The 26,753-nt window shown below is 39.7% G+C and overlaps 1 protein-coding gene across 5 annotated transcripts in view; it reads left to right on the top strand.

Moving 5' to 3' along the window:
- The first annotated feature begins 9,364 nt into the window (after positions 1-9,364).
- igsf9ba (immunoglobulin superfamily, member 9Ba) overlaps positions 9,365-26,753 on the top strand; it is a 63,132-nt gene continuing 45,743 nt past the window's right edge. For 2 of the 5 annotated variants that reach the window (XR_010914682.1, XM_067507915.1), the window contains exons 1-2: positions 9,365-9,935; positions 23,065-23,262. Coding sequence is in view for 4 of the 5 variants with exons in the window: in XM_067507915.1 (XP_067364016.1) it covers positions 9,872-9,935; positions 23,065-23,262 (262 nt within the window). In the remaining variant the exon portion in view is untranslated. The remainder of the gene's footprint in view (positions 9,936-23,064; positions 23,263-26,753) is intronic. The other 3 variants (XM_067507916.1, XM_067507912.1, XM_067507913.1) reach the window with 3 other exon arrangements.

Genomic DNA, 26,753 nt, shown 5'->3' with positions numbered 1-26,753 from the left:
TGAGAGCATGAAGAGTTTCTTGTTTCTTAGCATCATCAGTTGCTGTGCCATATAGTCATCATACAAAGAGGTGACTGTTAGTTTGTGCCTCCGAGATTAAGCTGGCAATGAATGTATGTTATACACAATATGAATAATACATAGCTATTGGTTTGGGGTTTCACTCATCTATCCAGTGTCAAACCAATGAGCCTTGTTCCCGCGAACTTGACTGACAGGTCTAACATCAACCAAGCTATTTCAAGTATTGAAGCACAGGATATAACATTGTGAAATGAAATGAAACTGCAACATTCTTTTACATATAAGGAGATTATGCTCACTGTCACAACCTGGCTCAACGGTAGGTGAAGAAGGGAGGCCACACAAGGTTCTGCAATAATTCAACATATTTTTTAATTGAGTGCATAGATATTCAAGTTATGTTTGTGAGCAAGTCAGTGTTTTATGCAATGTTGGATGGAAAGTGTAAAAGAGTGTGTCTACATGTAGACAAGACAAAAAGAGAACTCAGCAGGCTCAGGGGAGGACACTGAGCCGATCTTTAAGGCCTCCTTTACAGGAACCTCAACCCAATTGACAAAGGTGTACGGCATGTCTAACACTCAGCTCCACCCACTGGCTTCCTGGAAGACAAGGGAAAACACAGCCAACTACACATGGACAAAGACAGAACCCAGATCTGGCTAAGGCCAACAGTGTAGTGCCACAAATTGAATACGTTCGAGTTGTGTATACGTTGTATTCTTTGTTATAGCTTTTGACATATAGATTATATTAGCAAACAAAATACAGAAATTGCCGCTGAATGACACAATAACTGTTTCTTCATAATTTTGTAATTATGTCTTATTATGTCTTATTATGTCTAATTATTTTGTCTTTTTAATACTATAAATTATCATCATGCCAAAACTGGATGTGTGAGGTTTATTCTCCATGCTGAATATTGGAGTTGACACACCATTCTTATCCCACAGCATCAGATAATGAAGCTTCCCAAGCCAACAATTCTGCTTTTTTTCCATACTTTGGTGTTTCATATTAATGCCACAGTTATACACAGTTGGCATCTTTACTTTATGGACACACAAAACTGTCTCACCATCTTGAAGGCCAAAATTGGGTCTTTCCAATGCAAAGCACCTCAGACTGAAGATTTCTACTGATATTGAGAGGGAAATGTCTCAATTTAACAAGAAATAAATCCAGCTGCCAGATTTAAATATGGTGCAATTATAGATTATTTTCATTATGGACAATTTTGCTTATTATAGTGAGAAATGCATCAGGGAAATAGTGCATGAGATGCATGAGAAATAGTGAAAAAATGCATCACCCAGAGCCCAATTTTCCCCCAAATTGTAAATTATTAAACAAATCCGGAAGAATAGCAGCAAATCGTTACATCAGAGAAGCTGGAACCATGAAACATTTGAAACTATACATGAAAAGTTACTTAAAAGGGACTTTAGGAAACTTCTGTCATTTTTGTACAATTGACAATATTATTGAGTTCATATGTTTTCAGTGCAAACCTAAATGGTCAAACAAATAAACTGTCAGTGGAGTAAAACAAACAATATACCCTAAATTTACTGGAGTGAAAGGAAAGTCCTGAAAACTGTAACGTTGTACTTCATACCTTCCCTCAGTGTAGTAAGAACAGTCTAATCCACATGGATTAACATACTGAAAGTTAATAAAACAATTACTTACTCTGAATATGCTCTTCATGCAGTATGTACAGTACAGATCCTACCCCCGGCCGCAGTACCTTGTACTCTATATCCTTTGCTGCCATCTGGCAAGGTGTTTTGGCCACAATGAATTTCATTATGTTTTGCGAGGCTCGGTCACACTATGATGCCGCACAGTGCATATTAAGAGTTAGGAATTAGCAGGCACTGCATCCACCGCTCACTTAGCACTGTGATATTAATAGATTTCGCAAGCGAGCTGAAAGACAGCTTGATGCACAGGAGAAAAACGTTTGATGATTTCAGTGTGATAAGGGGAGCAGATGACTTCAGGATTTCAGCTTAATTCTCACAGTATAACCATCTTTTTGTCTGAAATATTAATAAAGTGTTTTGTTTTTTTTATTTTATTTAGACTAACCCATAACAAGCCCTAATTCTAACACTACTGTACTATAAGTGAAAATAGAAGAGAAACTATATGTGTTACCTACAGCTTAATTGGGTTCAGAAGCATGTTTTTATGAGTGTATCCAAAAGGCAGACGCAGTGGCAGTGGGAGCACCAGATGCTTGTGAAAACAGCCAGAAGCTACTGTAGACAAGATTCCATGTAAAGACTTAATAGATGTACAGTAGATAACTTGGCTTCCAATCATTAAATATAGAATACAGACATGGAGGATACCTCCGTGATACGGCACACAAAAAAGACAAAGGGAGGTGCTTCCCTTTTTTTTTTCCCGCAGATCCACCATTTGGGTGGGTTTTTCACATATTCTACTGATGCACACTGAACATGACAAGGGATTCTTTTGCGAGGAGCAATGCAAAGAATGAAAGTGACTTTGAGGACCTAAGCCCTGCTGACAACACACTGCAAGTGTCGTTCACATGTGCTGCTGCAGACACACAGAGAGAAAAAAGCCACTCTAATCAGTGAATTGGATGTGTTTCATTCCTCATTGTATATATCGTTTATTGCTGAATGCTGCTCTCCAGCACAAACACTGCACCCAGAAAAAAAGCAACTAAAGATGTGCAATGTAAAGATTTTAAAATGATTAGACGTAAAGATGACCTACTGTATAATCTGCAATGCTATAGCATTAGTGCGATCAGATTACAGTATGTAGTAGAATTGACATATGCTCAAGTTTTACTGCTGGCAGCATTTTACTGTGATGAAGTTAGGCTGTTTGTTGCTCTGCAAATGGGAAAGTGTCTCATTGTTAACCTGTCCTCCAACCTGTGCATGTCATCTGTCACATGACAATAGCAGTTCTTTTTTACACTACACTCAAATTCCAGTCTTCCGTGTCAACATCCCATCCACTACCCCAACCTGCAGCCTGACAAAGTTTAAGGAATCTAAATGCACTTATATTTATAGCAGCCACTAGATGTCAGCAATCAGTAATACAAATCAGTTTTTGTTGACTTACAAACAACCTACTCTGTGCTCTTTCAAAGGAGTCTCACACATTCGTCCTTCTCTCCTGCATAAACTAGAACATTGGGCTGCTGACAACATTAGTCTTTTTTATCTGGTCTTCCTCAAAATCAAAGTATGAAAACAAAATGCAATCTACAAGTTAGAGCTTTCTATCGGAGGAATCTAAATCAACACAATAAAAACAGACAAGTAGGGTTCTCAGTTAGTAGAGCAGTTATCTAAAAAGCCCAGAGTTGGTGGTTCAGTTTCAGGCTCCTCCTGGGCCAAATGTCAAAATGCCCTTGGAGGAGACATTAAAACCCCTGTAGTGCAATTCTCAAACAACAATTGGAGAATAATGAAGCATCAAATATACCTCTATTATCATAAAAAAATATAACCATTCTTCTTAAAGTGATTATGACCTGGCAACTTTCTTTGACAGTTGAAAGAAATTGTTTGTGTACGCAATAGAAAACCCCTAATTTTATCTGGCTCAAATCATGTCACTAAAGCCGTATAAAACAATGAACCCACAACAAGAAACATAAAAAACACTAAGGCTAATCTGCAGATTAAGAGGCCGCTGACCACTACTAGTAAAAAGCTTGTATTATACCTAACAGGGAGTGTGAGATCAGGAGGACATGCAGATCTTAAAAAGCACATTAGACAGACATGCAACAGAACATCTGTTCAGAAGCTGGCGTGCTCCACATCTTGTTTGGTACAGGCAGGTTAGTCAGCTGCGGGCTGACTGGCTGATGCTGCACGGGCCCCTCAGTGTACACATCCATATGTCTCTGTCACTAAAGCATCTGAGCCTGTGTGAAAGCATGTGGCTCAGATGCTTTGTCACACTATTGTATGGATTTACAGTACATGGGAATGGAGGAGCAGTGCGAGAGTTTCTTTTTGCTTTAGCTGAACGTTATGGATTAGCAAAGCCATCATTGTATAGTTGTTTTAGTTTTTAATCTGTTGTTCTTTTCCTGCTTTGGAGGACATAAAATAGAAACACAGCAGAGATGGATAAAAGATCCCGTTGGACAACCCTAAAAATAAACGTGCTGTACTTGAAGAAAAATTACTATTAATGTTTCATTCCATTCTTTTGTGGCAGGGAACCTGATAGAATCAAAGATCTGACCTCGTCGGAGAATGAAAAACACTATGTTGTTTCCTGTCAGGCTTGTGGTAATTAATCGGTGATGGAAGAAGCACTCAGATCTCTTAACTGCCTGCAGGTGTGAATGTGAGTGTGGTTGTTGTTTGTCTCTCTGTGTTGATTTGTTGGAGTTTTCTATATTTTTCTATACTTTTTACATTTATTTCTATACCCAGATCAATCTAGGCCATAGACCACTACTTATTTTTGGTCAAACAGAAAGAATTTATAGACCATCTGAAACACAGAAAAGATACTAATATAGTACAGTAATTCCCTCTGAAATGTAGTGGAGTAAATAAAGTACAACCCCATTTCCAGAAAGGTTTGGACACTGTGCAAAATATGAATAAAAAGACAATTATTGGAAACCTGTAGTTGATAGTAGAAAAACAACATATCAAATGGTGAAAACAAGAAATGTGAAAGTTTTAATGACAGTAATACATCTTGAAAAAAGTTTGGACAAATGCTTGTTTACCACTGCACTGTTTTTATTTCAGATTTTAGCTGCTCAACAGTTTAGGGCTTCATTTGTCCTTTTTTATATTGCTAAAGATATTTTCCACGCGATTTATGAGCACCAGTATTAATTTTGTTGCTGATCAGTGTGTGTTTATCTCAATACATGGTGGAGGTTTACCTTAGTGAATTAGTGAATGTATCACCAACTTGACGATGGTTTTCGGAGCCCATGCAGTAATTTCCACCCACAGAATAACTTGTTTCTGTGTGCAGAGATTCTCTTAACGTTTTAATGGGATTATGTAGTGCAAATGATAAAATCCCCAAATTCTTTGCAAGTTTACATTGAGAAATGTCTTTCTCGAGGTATTCAACACACCTTGTTTCACAGTGATTAATCTTGCTCAGTCCTTATCTCTGAAACAGACTCTTTTTATAACCAATCATGAAATGGTGAGATGTTCTGTTTTTATTAGGCATCACCTTTGTCACTATTTTGTTGCTCCCGTCTCTACTCGTTTAGAATGTTTTGCTGGTATCAAAATCATAATGAAAGATTTTTCTTGATATGTTGTCATTATGCTGTGCACCATTATTTTTTAACTCTTGCTGGTGATCTTCAATAAGGTAAACAAAGAAAGTCCATGTAAAGTCCATAGAAAGACTAAAACCGACAGGAAATTGTATCTACTCACAGTAATGTGGATCCTGAACCTTATTTGTCTGTCCCACAGAGCTCCATTGTTCAAAAACAAAACTATACTACTAATTTCATTGAAAAAAAAAGGCCTCAAAAGGCTTAGAATGAATTAGTTTTACAGCCTCTGAAATCAATGTGTGTGAGAGTCAAGCAAAAAGCAATAGGGGTTCTCAGCGTTTTGAACAGTTGTTTTGAAAAATACTATGGTGACATGTTTTTGTGCATGGAAAGAAACCAGTCACCCTGTCACCTGAGTCAGAGTGAATAGAAACAGTTCATTGTTGGTTTTTGTTTTTTTTATGGGATTTGTTGACAATATTGAAACTTACCAGCCTTATTCTTTAAACATACAAATAGTGGACTGGACACAGTGACCATATCAGCTGTTCATTAATGGGAATGACCCACTTCTGAGTTGCAATTACAGTGGGCTACAAACATTTATGTGAGCCATCTGCTGCTTCATAGCATTAACCACATATATGACAGGGGAAATTAATCTTTCTGGCACATGCTAAATTCAAAATTTAGAAACATTTCATGTTCCCTCCCGGACCTTTGGTAGTAACAACCGTCTCCAGTCTCCCTTGACACATGTGTAAAACTACAACCCCAATTGCAAAAAAGATGAGAAGATGTGAAAAATGTAAATAAAAACAGAATGCAATAATTTGCAAATCTCACAAACCCATATTTTATTCACAATAGAACATAAGCAACATATCAGATGTTGAAACTGATACATTTTACCATTTAAAAAAATATTAGCTATTAGTATTTTAAATTTGATAGCAGCAACACATCTCAAAAAATTTTGGAATAGGGCAATGTTTAGTATTGTAGCATCCCCTCCTCTTTAAGGAATGTTGTCTCATTCTTGTCTGATGCAGGATTCTAGCTGCTCAACAGTCCTGGGCCTTTGTTGCTGGATTTTTCTTTTTATGATGTGCCAGATGTTTTCTATTGGTGAAAGATCTGGACTGACAGACAGTTCAGCACCCAGACTCTTCTCCTGCAAAGCTGTGCTGTTGAGATGGATGCAGTATGTGGTTTAGCATCGTCTTTGTGAAATATGTAAGGCCTTCCCTGAAAGAGACGTGGTCTGGATGAAAGTATATGTTGCTCTAAAATCTCTATGTACCTTTCAGCACCTTTCCAGATGTGTAAGCTGCCCACTGCATGGGCACTAATGCATCCCCACACCATCAGAGATGCAGGCTTGTGAACTGCATGACAAGATGGATGTTGTTTCTCCTCTTTAATCCACAGGACACAGCATCCATGGTTTCCAAAAACATTTTCAAATTTTGATCCATCTGACCACAGAACAGTTTTTCATTTTGCCTCAGACCATTTTAAATGAGATCTGCCCCAGAAGACATTATGAATCGTGTTCACATATAGCTTCTTGTTTGCATGATACAGCTTTAACTTACATTTGTGGATTGCACAGTGCACTGTGTTCACGGACAGTCATTTCTGGAAGTGTTCCTGAGCCCATGCAGTGATGTCCAGTATAGAATCACACCTGTTTATGATGCAGTGCCACCTGAGGGCACACATCCAGTTTTGACCTTTGGCTTTATCCCTTGCGCACAAAGATTCCTCCTTATTCTCCGAATCTTTTGATGATATTATATACTGTAGATGCTGGGATCTTCAAAATCTTCGCAATTTTACATTGAGAAACACATTTCTGAAATTGTGCCACAATTTTTAGACACAGTTTGTCTCAGATTGGTGAACCTCCACCCATCTTTACATTCGAGAGGTTGTGCCTCTCTGAAATGCTCCTTTTATATCCAGTCATGTTACTGACCTGATGCCAGTTAAATGTTCCTCCATTTGTTTTGGAATTCCATCAAATTCAAAATGACCAAATATTTTCCATGAAATATTAAAATGTCTGTTTCAATATCTGATATGTTTATATTCTATTGTGAGTAACATGTGTGGTTTTATGAATTTTTTATTTACGTTTTAACATCTTCCCAACTTTTTTGGAATTGGGGTTGTAATAGTTTTTCTTCCATAGTGATTATCTTAATGGATTTTATCTTTATCTCTTTTAGCTTGTAGTGATGTCCAGTAGAGAATCTAATTCTGGGATCGAAAATAGAAAAAAGGAAAAAAGAAAGCAATGTCTCCTGTGGCATTGTGAAGCATTATGTGATGAGTCCGTCACTCTGGAAATGGACGTCCTCATTGAGGCTTTAGCTATAGAAGGCATGGGCCTATAGAGTGTGTTGTGTCAGCACTTCTTTAACTTTAGGTCATGGCTGGGAAGGAGAGGTGTGTGGAAGGGTAATGCGACCTTGTTTCACCACACAGCAGCCACAGTCTACCTCCACTGACAGTGACTGTGAGAAACTGTGAGACTGACTGATGCTACACCTTCAATATAGCAAGATATTTGACAGTATCAGCTCAGCTCTCTGTGGGTAGCAGTTCAAAATGGAAAAAGCTCTGTCTCACTTATCTTCTCTAACAGCTGTCTGATTAAACAAAGAGGTTCTGCTGCACAACTCTTGATAATTAGGATTTATACCTTATACCTTATCTAGAGTCAAATATGGCATGGAGTCTTCTGCAGAGCAAAGCTTTCCCTCACACAGTCATACTGTCTTACTAAACGTACAATTTTTTACAGGCTCTCTTTATCTTGCAACACTGGATATCATCTATACCTGCTTCCAAGCTGACACACACAGTAAAGTACAGTTTATACTGTATGTGGTCTGTCCAGCTTTTATGGAGGAACTCAGACAGCATCTTTCAGCTACATCATTTAATTACTGATATAACTCCTTCCTGTTTTAAGCTGGTTTTATTCCCAGCCTCTTCCTAAACTCTTTAAAGTGCCCTTTGGAAGTGAAGTAGTATCCCTACTTTATATGCCAAGTAGGGATACCTATGCAAAATGGCTCAACAAGATGATCTATGTTCTCAAAATGTTAATATTAAATAGGATTTCAAATTACACTCCATAGTTTAGTGCTTAGGACCTTTCAGAAAGGAGAGAGAGAGAGAGAGAGAGAGAGAGAGAGACCTTTCATTGAATCCCAGTCAAAAGTGAACCAGAACCAGAAGAAAAATAGTAATTAAAATGTTCAAAATATTACTCAGCAGGATTTTTGCTGCAGAGGCTATGGGTTTGCAGACAAAAATGGAGAATGTCTTCGATTTTTTTTTTTTGTCACCTATTTGGATTTTGTTTGATTTCAAAATGTCTCCAAAAAAAAAAAAAAAAAAAAAAGATGGGAGGGGGAGAAAGACAGACAAACAGATAGACAGACAGACAGACATAAATGCAGAGACAAAGTCTGCTGAAGGAGCAAGATTAGCAAATCTCGAGACCAGTCTTCTCCGAATTCCACTGAAATATGTACTGAATGTGTTTATATTGCAGCAACACTCGGCAGCAGCAGACGGTGTGAGAGGTGGTGTTTGGGTGAGAATTGAGCTGATGCTGAGCAGCCAGAAGCGCAGAAGCGTACAGGCGTTATGATCCCTGCGGTCATGCATGTACAAAAACAGAGGGAGTGAATGTGAGGCAGCCTTATCAGTAGTAACCATGTGTGCGCAGTGGGCAGCGTGATGGAGCTGCATCCTCACGGCCATCGAGGAATAACAGGCGAACAGTAGTGTATCTGTCGCCACACCCATCACATAAAGCCAGACACGGCGCGGTAGCGGAGGGGGTGGGGGGTGGGGGGGTGTTTTATGTCGGTGACGGCGACATGACAACAGCCGAAGGCTATGGGTGAGCGACAGATGAGTCACACGCATCCACCAGCTTCCCCCCTTTTCATCGCACACACAAGTAAAGCTGCAGCATAAGTAGCTGGATGGTGCAAATACTGATATGACGAACAGTGCAACACGCGGCGTGGATGAATGGATGATGGGCGGTGATAGTGCACGTGGGGCCAGTTTAGGAGAGGTACTTAAAGATGTGGACACGGCTCTCTGTCAATGCGCATGATACTGCGGTTCCACTACTACAGCACGCTCCAACTCACCTTGAGTCGGCGCACGGCCGCGCTCCTGTCATTCGGGCGCGGGGCGTACGGAGAACCAATACACGCCCCAAAGCCTCAATCAGCAGCCAATCCAATGACAGCAGAGGCGGACCTGTGGCTGCATTCTCACACTTGGTTTCACTATGCGCTCGTAAAAACGGCTCCGTCTACTACAAACGCGGCGGTGCAGGTGCTCTGTCTCTTCGGGAGAGGATGCGGATGGAAGGACGGGGGAGGGAAGGGATGAAGGGAAACGCCACGAGGAAAGAAATTAGGATATGAAAAGGGGCTTTTGCTAAGAGACCGTGAGGTGCAAGGTCGAATATGAGAGATTGGTTGAACGGGGCACTTTGCGTGGCAATAGCTGGTCGGCAATAGTACTATGATTTGGTATGTGGCCACTCTGATAGCAAGTGTATTCAGCACCAGAGGAACGGCCGCTCAAGGTGAGTTGAAGTGCAATATATGTTGTGCCGCACAGAGCATTTGATTCCTCTTGTCTTCGTATGCGCTTGCTTTTTGTAACCGCATGACATTTTATTTATTTATTTTTGGCATGTTAGGTCAAATGAACTGTGGGGCTATTTCATTCTAACAAATGGCTGCATATCTCGCGTGTCACGTGAAAGTTCAGCCCTGGTTAAATCGCATCAGGGAAACAACAATTGCCTTGAAATGGCCTGGCTCAGATGCATCACGTCTGAGGTGGGAGAATTCACGCGCCAGGGATACAGATGCTGGTGTCCACTCTGATTGACCACGGCAGAGAGAAAGTTGATTGATATGGCTTTGGGTCGGGCCTGGATTGTGATATGTCGGATGTGTGTGTGAGGCTCATTTGTGTCATGAAACAACGAGCAAATTGGAAAATAGCGTTCGTGCTGCTGGAGAGAGAGAGAGAGGGGGGGGGGGGGGGGGGGGGATGTGTGCAGTGTATTATAGCAAGCAGTCCCATTTGAGTTCTCCAGAGAGGGGTGTGACCATCTCAGCCCTCAAGATGGAAAAGTAACTAAATAATGCATCATGTGTCAGATAAAATACACTCTTGGATTTTGATCGAGCCCATAGCTGCATGCATGAGAATCACATGCACATGGATGGTGTCACACTGCCTCTGTGTGAGATACACCGAGCACCTACAGGCTGGAAGCTGCTCCTAAATGCTGGATATAAGTGGCTGATAAACTAGTCGATCCCGGAGCTACAAACTGCACAATCTCCTCTGTTTTCATATTTTCTGAGCACCCTGTTCTGACCCATGTACTTACTTAACCTTGCTTTTCCACTAATGTCCAGATGAGGGAGACATGTGCCAAGCTGTCGCCTAGTAACTGATCCCAATGACCCCACATACCCAGTCAAAACTGGTCTGCTTTTCAGGTCTGGATCCTCCTGCCATGATGCCATGACAGCTAGATTCAAGCTAAGCACAATGTGAAAGTGTCCTCTGATGCAGTGAAACACGCTGGATTTAGGAACCTCTCAGAGGGGTCATTGTTTAAAGCCCAAATTCTCCATTTTTAGGAGGAATAGATGTGGCTTTATAATATTGATTTAAAGGTGTTGTCTGGTATTGGCACTGCACCGAAGGTGATTTACTTCAGAATGGGCTTACAGGCAGCACCAGAGACTCACAAATTACAGTGGAGCTTATTAGTAATTACAAATAAGAGCTGGTTTACAACTTCCATTAGATTGTCTCAGAATTTAGTGTCTGAACCCAGTCTGGTGCTTTCACAGAGCCACTGAAATGCATGTTAACACCAACTACAGTATGACCTATTTTTTTTTATCCCCTTTGCTATTGATAAAAACACCTCAGCATTGGAGGTTGCTTTAAATCAGACAGCAGGTATTTTATGTGGCAGTTTGTTTGTTTATAAGGTCCAACAGTTTGCAAAATATGCTTTTTCACATTCTTGCTGGGAGTTCGATGAAGCATGATACCACTCATGTGTTTGTCTCAAGCCGGCATCAGGTTAGTTTAGCTTAGCACAAGGACTGGAAACAGGCGGAACCATCGATTTTGGTTCTGAGGAAATATCTGCTCAGCAGATAGTAGCTTATTAACATTTTCTAATCCACACAAGATTCGAAAGGTAAAAAACAAACAAAACAAACTTTTTTTATTTTTGCAGGATGTTACAAGAAGCAGTGAATTTCTGGAGTCACGTCTCGGCAACTAACACAATGTCCAGGAAGTCATAATTGGTCCTTATGCTAAGCTAACTAGCTATTCGGTCAATTGTTATATTTACTCTGTAGTGTCAGTCTTCTTATCAAACTGTGCTATAACATAACGTGATTAAACAAATTTCCTTTGGGCTATGGTAATTTGATAAACTGCCATCTTCATCTGTGTGTGATTTAAAACTGCAAACCACTAACATCTCGGTTGGAAGCTAAATACTAGTGAAGCACATGTCAGCTGTTTTAGCAGCCCACACAACTCAGAGTCAATATGTTAGGTTTTGATGTGATACTAACAAAATGGTATTTAGCCCTTAATCCTTGTGAGGCATTTAGGAAATACCATATTTGACAAAGTTTAATGGAATTTCCATGCGCAGATGTGGACATTGGGTGATCTGTTTTGGAAATGTTCCCTTCATGGGATGTGCAGGAAAGATTTTTCAGCACAGATGGTCTTCTTACTCCAAAAGTAACAGATGAAAAAGTTGGATTGACACAGCTCAGGTGAGGTGGAATCCTTTCTCATGAATGGTGTTTTATTATATAAGGACCAGTGAGTCTTCACAAAAATGTCAACATGGAACTTGCACTAACACATGCATTGATCGATGCTGTAGATGATACGACTATGAACAGTGGCTGTGCTGGCTTTACTGAGGTCAGTTCTAATGTCCACATATCAGTTTCAGGAGTAACACAGGTGAAATGATGAGCAAGAAGGTGGCATCATCTACAAACATGGGCAGTTTGAAAATATGAGGCTAACAGGCAATGAGTAGTTCAGGGCCCAGGTATACTTGCTGCCTACCAATGCGTATGTGTAGAGGACGTCAGCGTTGTTGGCGTTATTGTTCACATATTTCCTTGCGTAGTTTCTGTAAGACAAAGTTAGCCACAAGGGTGCAAACTCTGGTTTAATCATCCAATCATTAACACACCTGCGAAGATAGTTCGATATCGCCCTGCTGGCAATACACATGCCATGTATTCATTTTGCACATGTATATTGTACGTTTCTGAAGGCATCAATGCAGGCTACACAAGACTTAGATGTTTTGTTGTAGCATTAGATTCATGTTCTGATCTGTTCTAATAGAAAGGCTGACTAATTATTTACTCTGTAAGAAAAAGTCAGAGTTACCAACGAAGAACATAGGTGGAGTTTATGCTGGAATTATGTAAAATTATAGTTAAATTGGAAGAGGAAACAATTGAGCAGAACTTCTTACTCTATAAGAGCAAGATGTCAAAATATTTCAAATGTCCTCTGTGTTGAATGAAACAGATATAACTAAAGCAAAACGTGGGCTCATATTAGCAATAATAAATTCTAAAGATTTAATATTTAGTTTGGTGTTCTTATAGCCATGTCCATGTGCAATTGCACAAATGGCTCTGGTGTTATTTTGTGTCTACACATGGGGTGAAGGTTTAGCATCAGCAGCAAATTACAGCCATATTTCAGGATGCCTTCAGGTACAATACTGAGTCTAGGTCCCAACACACAATAACTGCAGTTTTATATGTAAACCTGCTTGAAGCTTACTTGCCTACATCCACCTTTGTGGAACTGTAAAGCTGAATTAAGCCAAAAAAATAACTGGATAACCCGATAATCTTGCTTCATGGTACACAGCCCAGGAGGATTACTTTGCAGTATTGTTTGTAATATTATAAACTACTCTCCAGTAAACCACATCTGTTACTCAGACTGACCTTTTTGGATTTTAATTATCTGTCTAGCTGTAAAAACATGTGACCACCAATGCAGCTCCTTGTGGTGTTTTTTTATGCTCTAATACATTTGGTTTGTGATGTGTGATTAACAGCATTGTTCACCACACATAGTAACAACTTGTCAACAAACTTATCACTTATATCACTTCTATATTAAATGTAAAAATTGAAAACTGATCTGCATCCACAACTTTTTCACATTGTCAAATTCAAATGTACTGTACATCATGAAACTGAATTAAAAGAACTTACATGAAAAATGTAATTAGAAATGTCTACACTCTATATATTTTCATAATTCTCTATTCACAGCTGCATAACTACATCAGTCAGTAATGTACACAGAATAGCGTAGGTACACTATGACCAATCAGTAGCAGCAAATGGATGGCTTAAAGAAGTTTTCTTGTGCCAACTGGCCATCGGGGAGGTAGCATATGGTCAGAGAGACTTGAGGTTAGTTCAACAAAGTCAACGGTGACTTGGCAACCAGTCAAGGTGAAGCAAGAGGGACACTGATGGCAATATAGAACTAATTAAATGTCATTGGCAAGTGTCGAGGATTGGTGTATTTGAAGAACTATTTTCAGTCTGAATCATGGGTGGCAGACGGACTCTCTTCTCGGGTCCTGTGCTGGGACTTTGGTTGTTTTTTTTTTTTTTTTTTTTACGTGTTTGTTGAGCTGGCTTTTGGCCAAATGGTATTCATCTGTTATTCTCTTTTTGTGAGCGCAGCTCCTTGATGCTTCACACGATCCAGAGCTCCCTCATGAACCCCGGCTAGTGCGCTTGTTTTTGTCTCTGGGTTTCTTCAAAGAAAAAGATATAGAGAAGCAGACAGAATTTGTGAAGGTGTCAGCGCTGTCACTCACATATCTGAGGCCTCCCAGTAGTGCTGAGGCAGTGTCTGAAAGTGCTCCTACCCTCACTGCCGGTCCACCTTCAGATTGTGGTTTAGACAGATTGGACTATCTTCAGTAATTTTCTGGAGCTTGGGACTGTCTGAGACATTGTGAGAGGCTGGTTTCCTTGAGACGTTCAAGCAAATGTTTTGACAGCAGTGTTTTAATTTGTCTGACATCTGCAATGCTTTCAGAAGTTGTAATGATACGGGTGGGACATGAGTTCTTATTAAACATCCTCTTCAATTCAGTTTAATGATGTTTTTATTCTTCATTGCTGCCATCTTGCCATCTATGAAAACCAAGGCCTTTTGACCCCTGAAAGCTCTAGTAAGCCTCGCCATTATATCAGTTTGGTGATGGATACTACATGGTACAGTGCCACTCAGGTTGCAGACGTTAGTTGCTTTTATTTAAAATCGTTCGATGCTTGAAATGAATACAGGAAACTCAATATTTGAAGACTGGAGCTTAATGGGAATTGGTGTGGTTTTGGATTTGACATGCTGCAAATTTGGATTCTTGTTTTTTGTTTTTTTGTCCTAAATGCTGTTCTGTCCGCATTGACCTGTTTACAAAATCTTACTGATTAGAACCTTACGAGTATATGTGCATTAACAAAATAACATTCTGAAGAGTTTTTATTTAAATAAAATTTGCTTTACCACAGTGTAAAAGTGCACCATTACAAGTAAAATAAATGCTATGTAAAGCTATGGTATGTAACTTATGTTTACTTTTATTGTTTACTAGAAATATGCAATCAAAACATATTTCTCAAAATGTTTGAAAGATGTTTTAACATCCTGTGACCCACTGAACAGCACTGAAACAAGTGCTGAGATATTTGCCTCTAAAACATTTTCATTTAATGTAGCCTTTAAAATGCAGATTGTAGCAGAGCAAGGAGAGGGAGGGCTGGGCGGAGCAGAGTGCATTCATTACGAGTCTCATGCTAGCAATAACATAAGTTGCATATGGCAGGTTTAGGTAGAAAACATGGAAGCAAAGCAGCAAAATGTACTTGGGTGCAGCCGAAACAAATACATTTGAGATACTTGGGTCATAATCTTGATTAATCATTTATTCCATAAAAAATGACTTTGAGATTGACAATGATAGACCTGGGTTTCCATAGGTTTTAAAAGGGCTTAGGCACATTTTGTCTGCCAGGGTATGTGGGGATGGGGCAGAGGTGAGCAGAGGGCGAAGCATAGACAACCTACACTTTGCAGTGTCTCTGGATACATCACACCACAAGATGCTGCAGACCTGCAGCTTCTGAGAGAACCATGCACAAAGAGAAATGATAAGACCACTTATGGCAAGAGGACAAATACATAATAAATATTATATTTATATAAACTACCATCCAGAATTGACAGTACAGAGAAATATCCAATCAGCAGTTTTGTTAGCTTGCACAAATAGCATCCGTCAGACACCAATCAGACAACCATTCTGCTTAACACTGATTGTTCATTGACAGTTCATGTTCCCAGGCTGAGCTGTCCCATGTGGTGGAGTGGAGTAGCAGTTAAAAGTAGAAAAACATGGAAATATTTATGTGAATTATGAAAAGTAAGATTAGATATATGTAGCTAATTTCCAACCACTCCCATTGCCTTATCTCACATATTTGAAGTAAAATTATACACTTTGTTACTCTAAAGTGTGTAATTCTAAGACCAAAATGGGAATCGGACCATCCTGCTGGTGAGTGACATTGCTCAGCATCTTCCATGCAACAGCATTTAATGAAACCTTATCGACGACCTTCCTGTTTTTTCAGAACGTCTATATACTAAACTCATTACTTAATCGTAATATTTAGCTGCATTGTGTTGTTTTCCCCCTGTCCAGTTTCTGTTACTTTGAAAATGTGCATTGAGAATATTTGCCGAACCGTTATGACAGGACATCTCCATGAAATTAGGTCCGACCAGTTTGTTGATTTCCAGCAAACATCTCTCCACTGGGACTGAACTTGCTGCTTTATCTCTCTTATTCTTTTTTTTTTTTCCTCTCTCTCACTCACAATCATGCAAGTAAAGCTTAATAATGAGCTTAGGAAAGGGCCTGTGCTCAAGCTGTGGATGGCAGACTCTCAGCACTGGGCATGTGCCAGCTCTTTCTGGCGATGCCCCCTCCTCCCCCACCTCTCTCCCCACCCCCCCCACCCCCCCACCCCCACCTCCTCAGCTAGTCCAGTCCCAGTGGAGGCTCCTTGCAAACAAAGCCTGCAGCATTCTGGGAAAGCCAGCTTTTCAGATCATGTGGTTCTTCCTGGCTGGACTAAGTCGCACAGAAACTAGATCGTCATCTTTCTGGAAGACATGTAGCACAGGTCCACTTAAGTTATCTGTCCAACAAAGACATACAAATGTTTCATCCTGTTGCCTCTTAGAGATGTGTATTTGGTTACAAATTTGGATTTAAGAAAATTCATATCAGCAATAGAATTTGCGACTCAATACAATGAATCTTTTTGCTATGATATTGTGCAGTACAGATTTGTCTGTGAGCGCTGCACAATTTATTATATTCAACACAACTTAACACAGTAAATAAGTCTAGATTTAAGATCTTGGTAAGAACAATAATATTGATGTAAGCATAGTAAGTGATACAAAATGTTTTCACTGTCTTTGTGATACAGAAGATAACATGACATTAAAATTGGAAACCAGGTTTGTGTAAACCAAGTTGTGACAGCCAAAATAGTTTGCATACTTGCCACTGGATTAGGTTTTCGATCAACAAAATGATTTAAATATATTTATTTTACAACTTAGCAGAGTTGCAAAAATGGTGACACTTAATGCTGATCGTGTATTATTTGTTTCTACCAAAATATCTTACAATACAAAATTTCCAAAAGTTTTATGGTTAGTCATTTACTGCACATAGAAAATTAGAGAAAGATGGTGATTGACTATGATTTGAATGTGGTGAAAGTGTTGCAAGGCATTTTAACAAATAACACAATCAAAACAAAAGATACTAAGAATTTGGAAAATTAAACAATGCAAGTGGTAATTAGTGTAGATATACTTCCTGAATAGTACAATAATGCTGACACATGTAAGTCAAATCATAAATGAGGAACTATAATATACTGGTGTAAAATTTATAATCAGACCTATCTTTTCTCCAAACATCTTCAATCAGCTCACTTTTTGCATTTCTGAAAGAAGCCTTTCACTCCTGAATATATGACCGTCTTCCCTCTATTTTGGGGAAATACAAACATGCATCTGCCCAAGAAGTACTTATCTCCAGAGCTAAGTGTTGAAGCTGCAACGCACTCGAGTCGCTCTGGACTACAGCTTGAGCGTGTATACTGTATGAGAGGCCATAGAAAGAGGAAGTGAGAGCGAGAGAGGGAGGGAGGGAGTGAATGGGAAATATACGAAAGTAGATACTTTGAACGGAAGATACGTGCAGCCGAGGTTCTGTTGATGTCTGAGCAGCTCACATGTGTTACGGGAGCTCTGTGTGTCTGTGAGAAATTTCCGCTCACCCTGTTACATATGATTTATTGATGCTGAATAAACAGTCTCATAACCAGCTGTAATTAGACAAGCCACATAAAAGCGCTAACAAGCTCTACTAGCAGCAGTAAGCCCCTTTATGTAATTACTTTGAAACAAAGTGTCTCAAGCATTTACACACTCACGGAATAAAAGTGACAGAATCATAACTGGACTGAGGAATTTGTGTGTCTTACAGTTCCTGCCAAAGATGACCTATGATGTCCACCTCTGGCAGCGCCGTGCCCAGCAAAGTTGGGCCCCCTTTGTGCATTTGGCAAGCCCAGCCTATTTCACACACACACACACACACACACACACACACACATCTTTCTCCCTCTCCGTGCTGTGTCTTGGAGCAGGTGTCAGCACATCCATCCCTGACTGAGCGTTGCTTGTCTGTGAGACAGGAGCTTTGCCACTAAAGAGGGCTAAATAATGAAGAGACTAAATCTTTCTAGGACTGGTTCTGTACTCATGTGAAAGCAGTCAGTGAATGTTTTGGCAGATAAGTGGTTAACACCTCATGCCACATAACCACCAACAGCAATGATTCACATCCAGCTTGGGACCTGTGTTTCATCCCCCCCTGTTTTCATATCATCCTGTTAATAAGAAGATGAAGCTGTAGACAGAAGGTGCGTGTCCTTTGCTGCTGCTAAGTGAGAAAGTGGACAGTATACAGGGGCCCACACATCATTTTGGCAAGAAGTAAGAAACTATTTCACTTCATGTACATCTGTAGAATCCCTTGTTGGAGGACGTTTTATTTAAAAAAAACATACAAGCTCTTTTGGATGGGTATTATTGATGATGTTTGCATGAGCACTAGGATCATGCTGAATAGTAACTAGATACTGTATTTATTACATTTTTTAGGTACTTTAACTTTTCTTGTGTATTTTCATTTTCTGCTACACTCAGCCACACTCTGCCCAGTGCTTCATGTGGTCACTGTCATGAAATCTCAGCTAATGCTAAGAGAACGAAAGAGAATACTCCAAAATTTAATGACCAAGCAGAAGTAATTGAAATTCTTTGACTGGTTACAAAGAAGTTGCACAGAGTAGCTTTAAAAAAAGGATCTAAATATTTTCATCGATGTTCAGTTATGATCAGGTTTTAGAATTTGAGATATATGTTTGCACAATAACCATCTTATATGATGTGATAATGCTTGCTGCATTTTGAAATAGAAAATGGGGCACATAATGTGTGTGTGTATGTATATATATATATATATATATATATATATACATACACACACACACATTAACTATTTTTAATAATAATAAAAATCCTAGAAGTTACACCAAAGCTGGTATAAAACTTGGACCAACATTAAACAGACAAACTCTAAGCTTGTACAGCTTTGATTTGTTTGTGATCAAATATAATCTATAAGGAATCCACAGTTATGTTGATTGTGAATTTGCACACAAGTATGAACAAATCTATACCGCAAATAGACTCATACTAATCGAAGTACAGTAATATACATGTATGAATAACAAGGTAAATGCAACATAGTTAAAATCAGGATACCAGTGTGAATGTAACTATGCAGTGCTCTCTTTTGATTGTGTGACTTTCAATTTCAGTCTAGCAGTTTCTACATCTGCAGTTTCTATTTTGGAATATGTGCAGTTTATATGCCATGCACTGTTTTCTTCAACAGGAAACTTGGTATTTGGTCGTACCAGAGCATCTGTATATTTGAATTTTAGAGACCCATATTAACACAGGAACGCAGATGTAACACACATAGGCAGCCCCCCCTGGGCCCCACCAGCACCCACCCATCCGAACACACACACTCAGACCATTCTCTGATGTGACCTTCAGTGCATGTGGCCTGGCATTCAATTACCGCCCTGTCAGTGGCCCATCCTGCCCAGTGGCTGCATGTCCTTGAGATCCTCTCTCCATTCTCTGTCCAGTCTATATTCCATTACACCCTGCACATCAGAAGCCATGTCCAGCATAAAACAAAGCTCCGATCCTCCTCACTATGAAGCCCAGCGTTTCAACTCTAGGTGTATCCTTTACAAAATCTCTAACTACAGTGAGCAATGGTTATCCTTGCTCATACACTAAATCAAATCCAAGCATGAGTCAAATATTAGATTTTAGTTTTACTGGATGAAATATTATTCTGGTTCCCAAAAAGGCAGTTTAGGCACCGTAAACCAGAAAATCCTATCGCTGCTCATCTCAAACTGTCTCTTGCTGAACTCCCTCGGTTTTCATATTTTTTTTTTTTTTTCAATATTGTTCAGTGTGTTATTGGACCTCATTACTGTCAAAACATTGCAGCAGCTCTGCTCTGCTTGATTATTGCCCAAAATTGCCTAGAGAGTCTATTTACTGTACAAATCTGTGATCATTACGGAAAGTACAGTGTAGTGTGCTTTTTGTGCAAAGAGCCATTTTCAGCCATTGCCACTCGAAAAAGGCTCCAAGTTGAAATCTTGCAGATTTAACCCTGCGTGGCCCCGCAGTTCTGTTGTGATGATTTATCTTCAGGTCTGGACAGCTGATGTCTCTTAATGGGTTATTTTGTTTGTTACATAATATTAATAATAATATTAATATAGTTAAGGGTTTAGGTAACATGTTGAATCTATGGGATACAGAATATTTGCAATTAAATAGATACACATGTTACATCTGCTACACTAATTTACAGTTTTAGCCCAGTTAGCCCAGTTTGAGGCCACCATCAGTGTTTGGACACAGTCCAAGGGTGAAAAAGCTCTGTTCAATAACTGTGTGCTGCATTTTAACGGAGGTGAGGTGGGCTTTATGTGAGCTGTTTTCAAGGTAAAAGACTCAAAGGGATGAAGAATAATGCTGTGTCTACATCGGCTGTTTTTTTAAACACGCATGCAGGGCAGCCAACATGCTTTTAATGCAATCAGTCTGTCTTTGATCAATCCACACTGCTCACGTGTCGGCTTGTGATTCATAAGTCTACATGTTTGGGTCTACATGCGTAAAACTTCCACAGAGAGCCGCCAAACCAATGTTATACATCAAGTGAACAGAGCGGAAACAAATAATTTATCTTCTTTTTGATAATAGTGGTAGATTTTTGGTCAGACATTCCAGGGCTGTGTATGACACAGTCTTAAATAGGGCTACAGCATTCGGATCATAGCCTTTTCTGAAATATCTAAATGTTTTACCCCTTTGCATTAATTCAAATGACAGAATCTAAAAAAAGAATTCAATACACTGCTCTTTTAACCTAACATTGAGGAGTAATTCTCCCTGTGCTTTGCTTTTGTACAGCTGCTATAAAGGTGATTCATTCTACAGGCTACTGAGTTGTTTCTCTTCAGTAATTTATTTGAACAGATTTCAGTCTCAACTGCAACTAGAGTTCGGCTGAACAGTGCCAAAGCCATTCCCACTGGCCATCATCGTTTAACTGCATTATCTACAGTGCTGCTTATTTGGAAGGTCTTAAGCATGGACTCTTGTATTACATTTATGACTTGTTGAGGACATGAATATTTTCACCTGACTAAGCCCCCATAAACCCCCACTTTGTCACTGTGTCTCCATTAAGGAAATGAAAAAGGAAAAAGCAGTGACTGAGCATGTGCTGCTTGTCCTCTTATGAGGATCTCATATAGCAACTGGAGAATTATTAGCCCACCAATATATTATCTTAAGCCTTTAAAGTGTCTTCTCTGTTCAAGACGTGATCCCCTCCTCATCAGGATGCATTCGTTTAGCAGTTTTTTTGACTTTGTTGTGCTTATGACTGAATGGGGCAGGTTTTCCTCAGTGGTGCATTAAAAGGTCATTGATTGTACAGGTTACAGGGCAGAATCTCTCCAACAATCAGTCCCACGATTGTTCAGTCGCGGCGAGATTTATGCGTTTTGACACACCACAATGTGCTGGATCAAACACAAATCCCCCCCCCCGGTTTACTATCTGCATAAATTAGTTTAATTTCCTATACTGTCTATAGTTTTATTCTTCCTTTGATATACTCGCGGTGATTTGTAGATGACTTTCTTCTCACATGTTTCATTTGGTTTGTATTCAGGACAGCATAGCATGTCTGTTTTCTTTACTTACTACAGATAAACAGTGGCAAAGCAGAGTCCAGGACCACGGCTAGTAACTGGCAGACAACATCTCCACTTTAAAAAAAAGTGTAATTTGATTCAATCTGCTCTGTTTCAATCCAGAATCTGTGTTGACTGTAACGAATAAAGTGGATTAACTCTATCACAGGATTAAAGTGGTAAACACAATCACTAAGTGACGCATATGGCTCGTAGGGGCGGAGTTAAAGCTTTACTTTTCACTCAGAGCAAATGGTGAAAACATCTGGGTTTCAGTGCGCATGGCTTTAAAGGCGCAGTGCTTGCAGTCACATGAAATTTTCATTTCACACAACAGTGATGATGTCGGAACCTGAAGTGGAGAAACATCATTATACACAAGTATCCCCAGTGCTGTTTGAGTCATAACAGCTCCAAGTCCTAATGCACAATAGTTGTAATTGTTCTTCCTTCCCAATTTTGCCCTGATAATGTAAATGATTCTGCTAATGAAAGCGTTAAGTTATTCAGCTGGTGTTCCTCTAGAGTGAAATGTCAGCATGTCTCTTGATCCCTGAAGCGATTCTCCCCCTGGGCGAGGGCGGGTAGTCATGCTCCCTCTGAGGGTGGAGATGCAGCCCGCTCAATGAAAGCAGGGGTGGCAGCTGGAGAAAATCCATTCCCGGAGTGAGAGTTCTGCTGAGGCAGGTATGCCGACCTTTCAGTCATCGGATGGGTCAACGCTGGGCAGCGTGCCTGGACATTCATGGCCAAACGCCAGGCATGGTGGTGCTCATAGTAAAGCTCATCTGAGCAGCAGCCAGCTTTGATCAATGGAACCCCTTGGCAGCTCATTTATAGTACAGTATGGCACAGCCACAAAACCCTCACCAGCAGATGCAGCTGACAGATGACAATAGAGGGAGGAGGAAAGGTTCACCCATGTGCACGATGACCATTCAGAATGTGCACAGGGCTTGAGTCTTGAGTCGATCACCTTTGCCACCTAATTATTGTTTGTAAATTGGTCTTGGAGGACTTGCGTCCAAAATGGGATTTTCCTGCTTTGTGTGCAGGAATTCTGTGCAGTAGAATTTCCCTGCACCTTGTTCTCTTGTACGTAAAGCTACATTGTTTCCCTCACAGGTGCCCACGGAGTGAGAGAGGAGCCCCGGTTTGTGACGGCTCGCGCTGGAGAGAGCGTGATCCTGGGGTGTGACGTGTCCCCTCCCCTGGATGGCCAGCAGCCCCCTTATGTGGTGGAGTGGTTTAAGTTCGGAGTGCCTATTCCCTTCTTCATCAACTTCCGCTTCTACCCTCCTCATGTGGACCCAGAGTACACGGGTAAGATGAATGTTCACAATGAGCAAGAATGAGACTAAAAAGAACCCACTCTGTGAAAACTATAGTAGGTTGACCCTGCAGGTTTTTACTGATGATGAATGGCAGCTGTTGCTGGGCCATGTGTGAATGTATGCTCAGCTATCCCGCCATGTACACTCTGTGTTCAAACTCAGTTTTTAACATCGATGCTACACCCAGCTGTAAGAAGTCCCACCTTAACATGAAAATTGGAAACAGGCAGAAATAGTTTCATAACCATTTCTATAACATCATTGTGATGACAAGACATTAGGCCTGTCCAAGAATTATTTCAACACATAACCTCCTTAAAACTACATGTCCTGCTTATACACTGTGGTGTTGCTATTGTCACCCTGGCGTTTGTGCTCTGATCAGCGTTTCTACAGAGCAGAGTACTAAGCATATGTCTGGCTTTGCCATCAAACTGATATGCAAATTATATATTACTTCAAAAACATGACAAACTTTTAACTTTGAGGTTCCAACATGACCATACTCATTCTGTAAATATTTCTATCACTGTGCAGTGCAAAGATCTCCTTGCACTGCCGCAGGCTAACTTATTAGCCCCTGGCTGAGAGCAGAACCGTTTATGACATCCAGTTAAATGTACTGCAGTGTAAATGTGCTGGGTACACGAGCCCCCTAATCGTATTTAATTGAGAAGATTGATCTGCAGTTTCGGTATGATCCAACATGCTTCCCCTCTGAATGTGTGCAACAGCTGTTTGGGCTTTGAGCATAATGCATTGTACAGGTTATTGAGGCCTTAAAGTACTAAGATAAAGACTTGGTCACCATCGTTAATAGGTCTGATTCTTGAACTGCCCCTTTTTTTCTGCTCTAACATGACATTCAGAGCTGTGCAGGGGCATCTGCTGCATCATAGTGGGTGGAGGGAAATAACTGTGTCTCAGCAGTTTGTGGCTGCATCGTACATGCATGCTTTCTTACAGACTCGAGTGGCAATGCAGCACAGAGCACATGTAGGGTCAATATATTAGAAAAACCATACATGCTATAATATACGACGGAAGAAAGTAATCACTAAAAGTAAAAAACTAAAATATTCATAATATAAAGCTATCTTACAAATGAATACTATTTAATTGAAAAATATCTGACATGGTTTACTAACTCCTGCATTACCAACTTGTTAGGCAGTCATGCTCACTCAGATGAAATTTAGCCTTGGATAAAATAATAGCAACATACAGTATATCAGAATAGCACAGCTTAATATAGCTACACCGAAAACCTCCAACTAGAATCTCTTTAAAAGCTCTTTCAATCAAACCAAACATTAAAGTAAGGCTGGCTTCTAATATAGAGCAACAACAGCAACAGCTTTCGCATGGAGTTCGTATGGAGTCGTCCCATTCGTCATGGAATCACAGATGTGGTAGCAAGTAAAAGTAAACCATAAAAAGTCATCGCTTCGTGTGCAAATTTATAATCAATGCTCAAGTAATTTTAAAAAGCTAGCTAAATGTTTTACAAGCAGTACATATTTTATTAAACCTTTTTCCTTTTTTGTGCCGTAAAATGCAAAGAAAACTTTCATAGGTAAAATATGACAAATACAATTTTCTAGTAAATGTCTCTGTTACTATAGCAACTTTGTGGAGAACACAAATGGCAAGTGTAAAGTGACATGAGGGGAGAGAAATGTATTTACCATCTTCTAGTGTTTCTGGCACTAGAAGTAATAAGATCTTTTACATATGCAAAAATATCATGACCACAGGAATATTCTATAATAAAATACAATAGTGTAAGTAGAATAAATTCTGTACAATGGTAAATTTTATATTATTTAATGATAATGTTATCCATAATATGCATAATAATGTTTTTTTTAATTTAGTAGTTATATGTAGTATTCAGAATCTGTATCAGCAAGGTAACTTAACAAGTTAAACTGTTAAATAATCGTGGTGAAGTAAAATGTACATTGCCCGTCTAAAGTGTAGTGCAGTAAAAATAAGATATTTAATTAAAGTACATGTACAGTCCTTGAGTAAATGTACTTACTTTCCACTGCTGGGCATCACACAGCCTTACAATCTTCTGCTGGCTTATGCAATATGTCTGCAGTTGCCTTTGCCTAGATCAAAAAACAGCAGGAATTTGGTTCTTCTTCTGTTTTAGTGTCTGTGACAAGATGGCGAGCTGTCAGAATAAGGTCAGAATTATCCCTCTCTCTTCCCACCTCTTTAGCAAGTACAAAACCCCTGCCTGACCTGGTAATACGCTGTAAAATAAAAGCAAAGCACAGCTTGTCTGAGGGCTGGAGGATTCATTTCCCTGTGGTGGGTGTGAGTGTCCTAAATATGGACATAACAGATTTATTTTTTATTTTTTTAATTTATGTGAAAAGAGTGAAAATTGAATTTATTGAAAGTCCTTCCCCTGGGCTTTTAGGGCAGGGTCATCACAGCAAAGAAGTCTAATGGCAGTGACTCACTGTCGGGGGAAATCCCGCTTTGTTTTGTAGGCGGCTACAGTAGATACCGCAGCTGCTGGAGCGTTTCATTGTTTACTCTAACCTCCCGACCGGCACCAGGGTTTGAGTGAGCATTGCTTTTCAAACGGCATCACACTCCACGGTGCTCACTGGCGCTCTAGTAGCGGGCCTTTGCCATGTGGTGTCAAGTTGGTGCCACCGTTGAGGAATTAGCAGGGAACAGATGCAACATCTCATTACATAGATTAAAGTGTATTCTGGGGATTGCACGTGCACGGTGACAGTGTGATAATGACACTGGACTATAGTTTATGACATGCTATTTAGGGCGCTTAATGGATCCATGCAGTGTCTGAGCTCATTTGGGCTGTTCCCATGAATTGTTATCACTCAATATGAACAAAATTGGGGACAAGAGTAAAAGTCCTATTACACCATCACACATCTGCTACAAACAGGGTAGATTATCCATGAATACTGCACTTAGAGTATGGACAATATTTTTACAGCTCAAAGTATTGCAGGTTGCATTTTTTTTTTTTTTCTTATTCCAGGGATACTAAATCTTTACAACTCACTTTGTGTGTCTCAGCCTTACAATTACTAATTTTTTACTTTTACTATCAGTTATATTAAGTGGATTAATTAATAATTTAAATGTAAGAGCAGACATTTTCTCATTACTACTATGTATTTTCCCTGTCTAAATCACAGCTAAGGAGAAATGGTACAAATGCAGACTCAAATCTATTTTGGATCATTTTGCCAGTTTGTCTTGCAGCTATATGAAAATTATTCAATTTAAAAACATCTATCTTTTGCTCATTGAAGCAACGATGGAATCAATAATTTAGATGTTCTGCTTGCTAATGTTTGATGTCAGATTTTTTACACTTTGGGAGAAGCTGTTGGAAAACAAACAAAAACATATTCATTTGGACTGGAGCCATTTATACGTACAGCAATGTTAATTTTGTCACTGACATGTCGTTCACATATTGCT

This window comes from Channa argus, chromosome 6 (assembly GCF_033026475.1).
Source record: "Channa argus isolate prfri chromosome 6, Channa argus male v1.0, whole genome shotgun sequence".
Taxonomy (NCBI): Eukaryota; Metazoa; Chordata; class Actinopteri; order Anabantiformes; family Channidae; genus Channa; species Channa argus.
The sequence above is the reverse complement of the archived record's forward strand: the minus strand, read 5'-3'. Positions and strand labels throughout refer to the sequence as shown.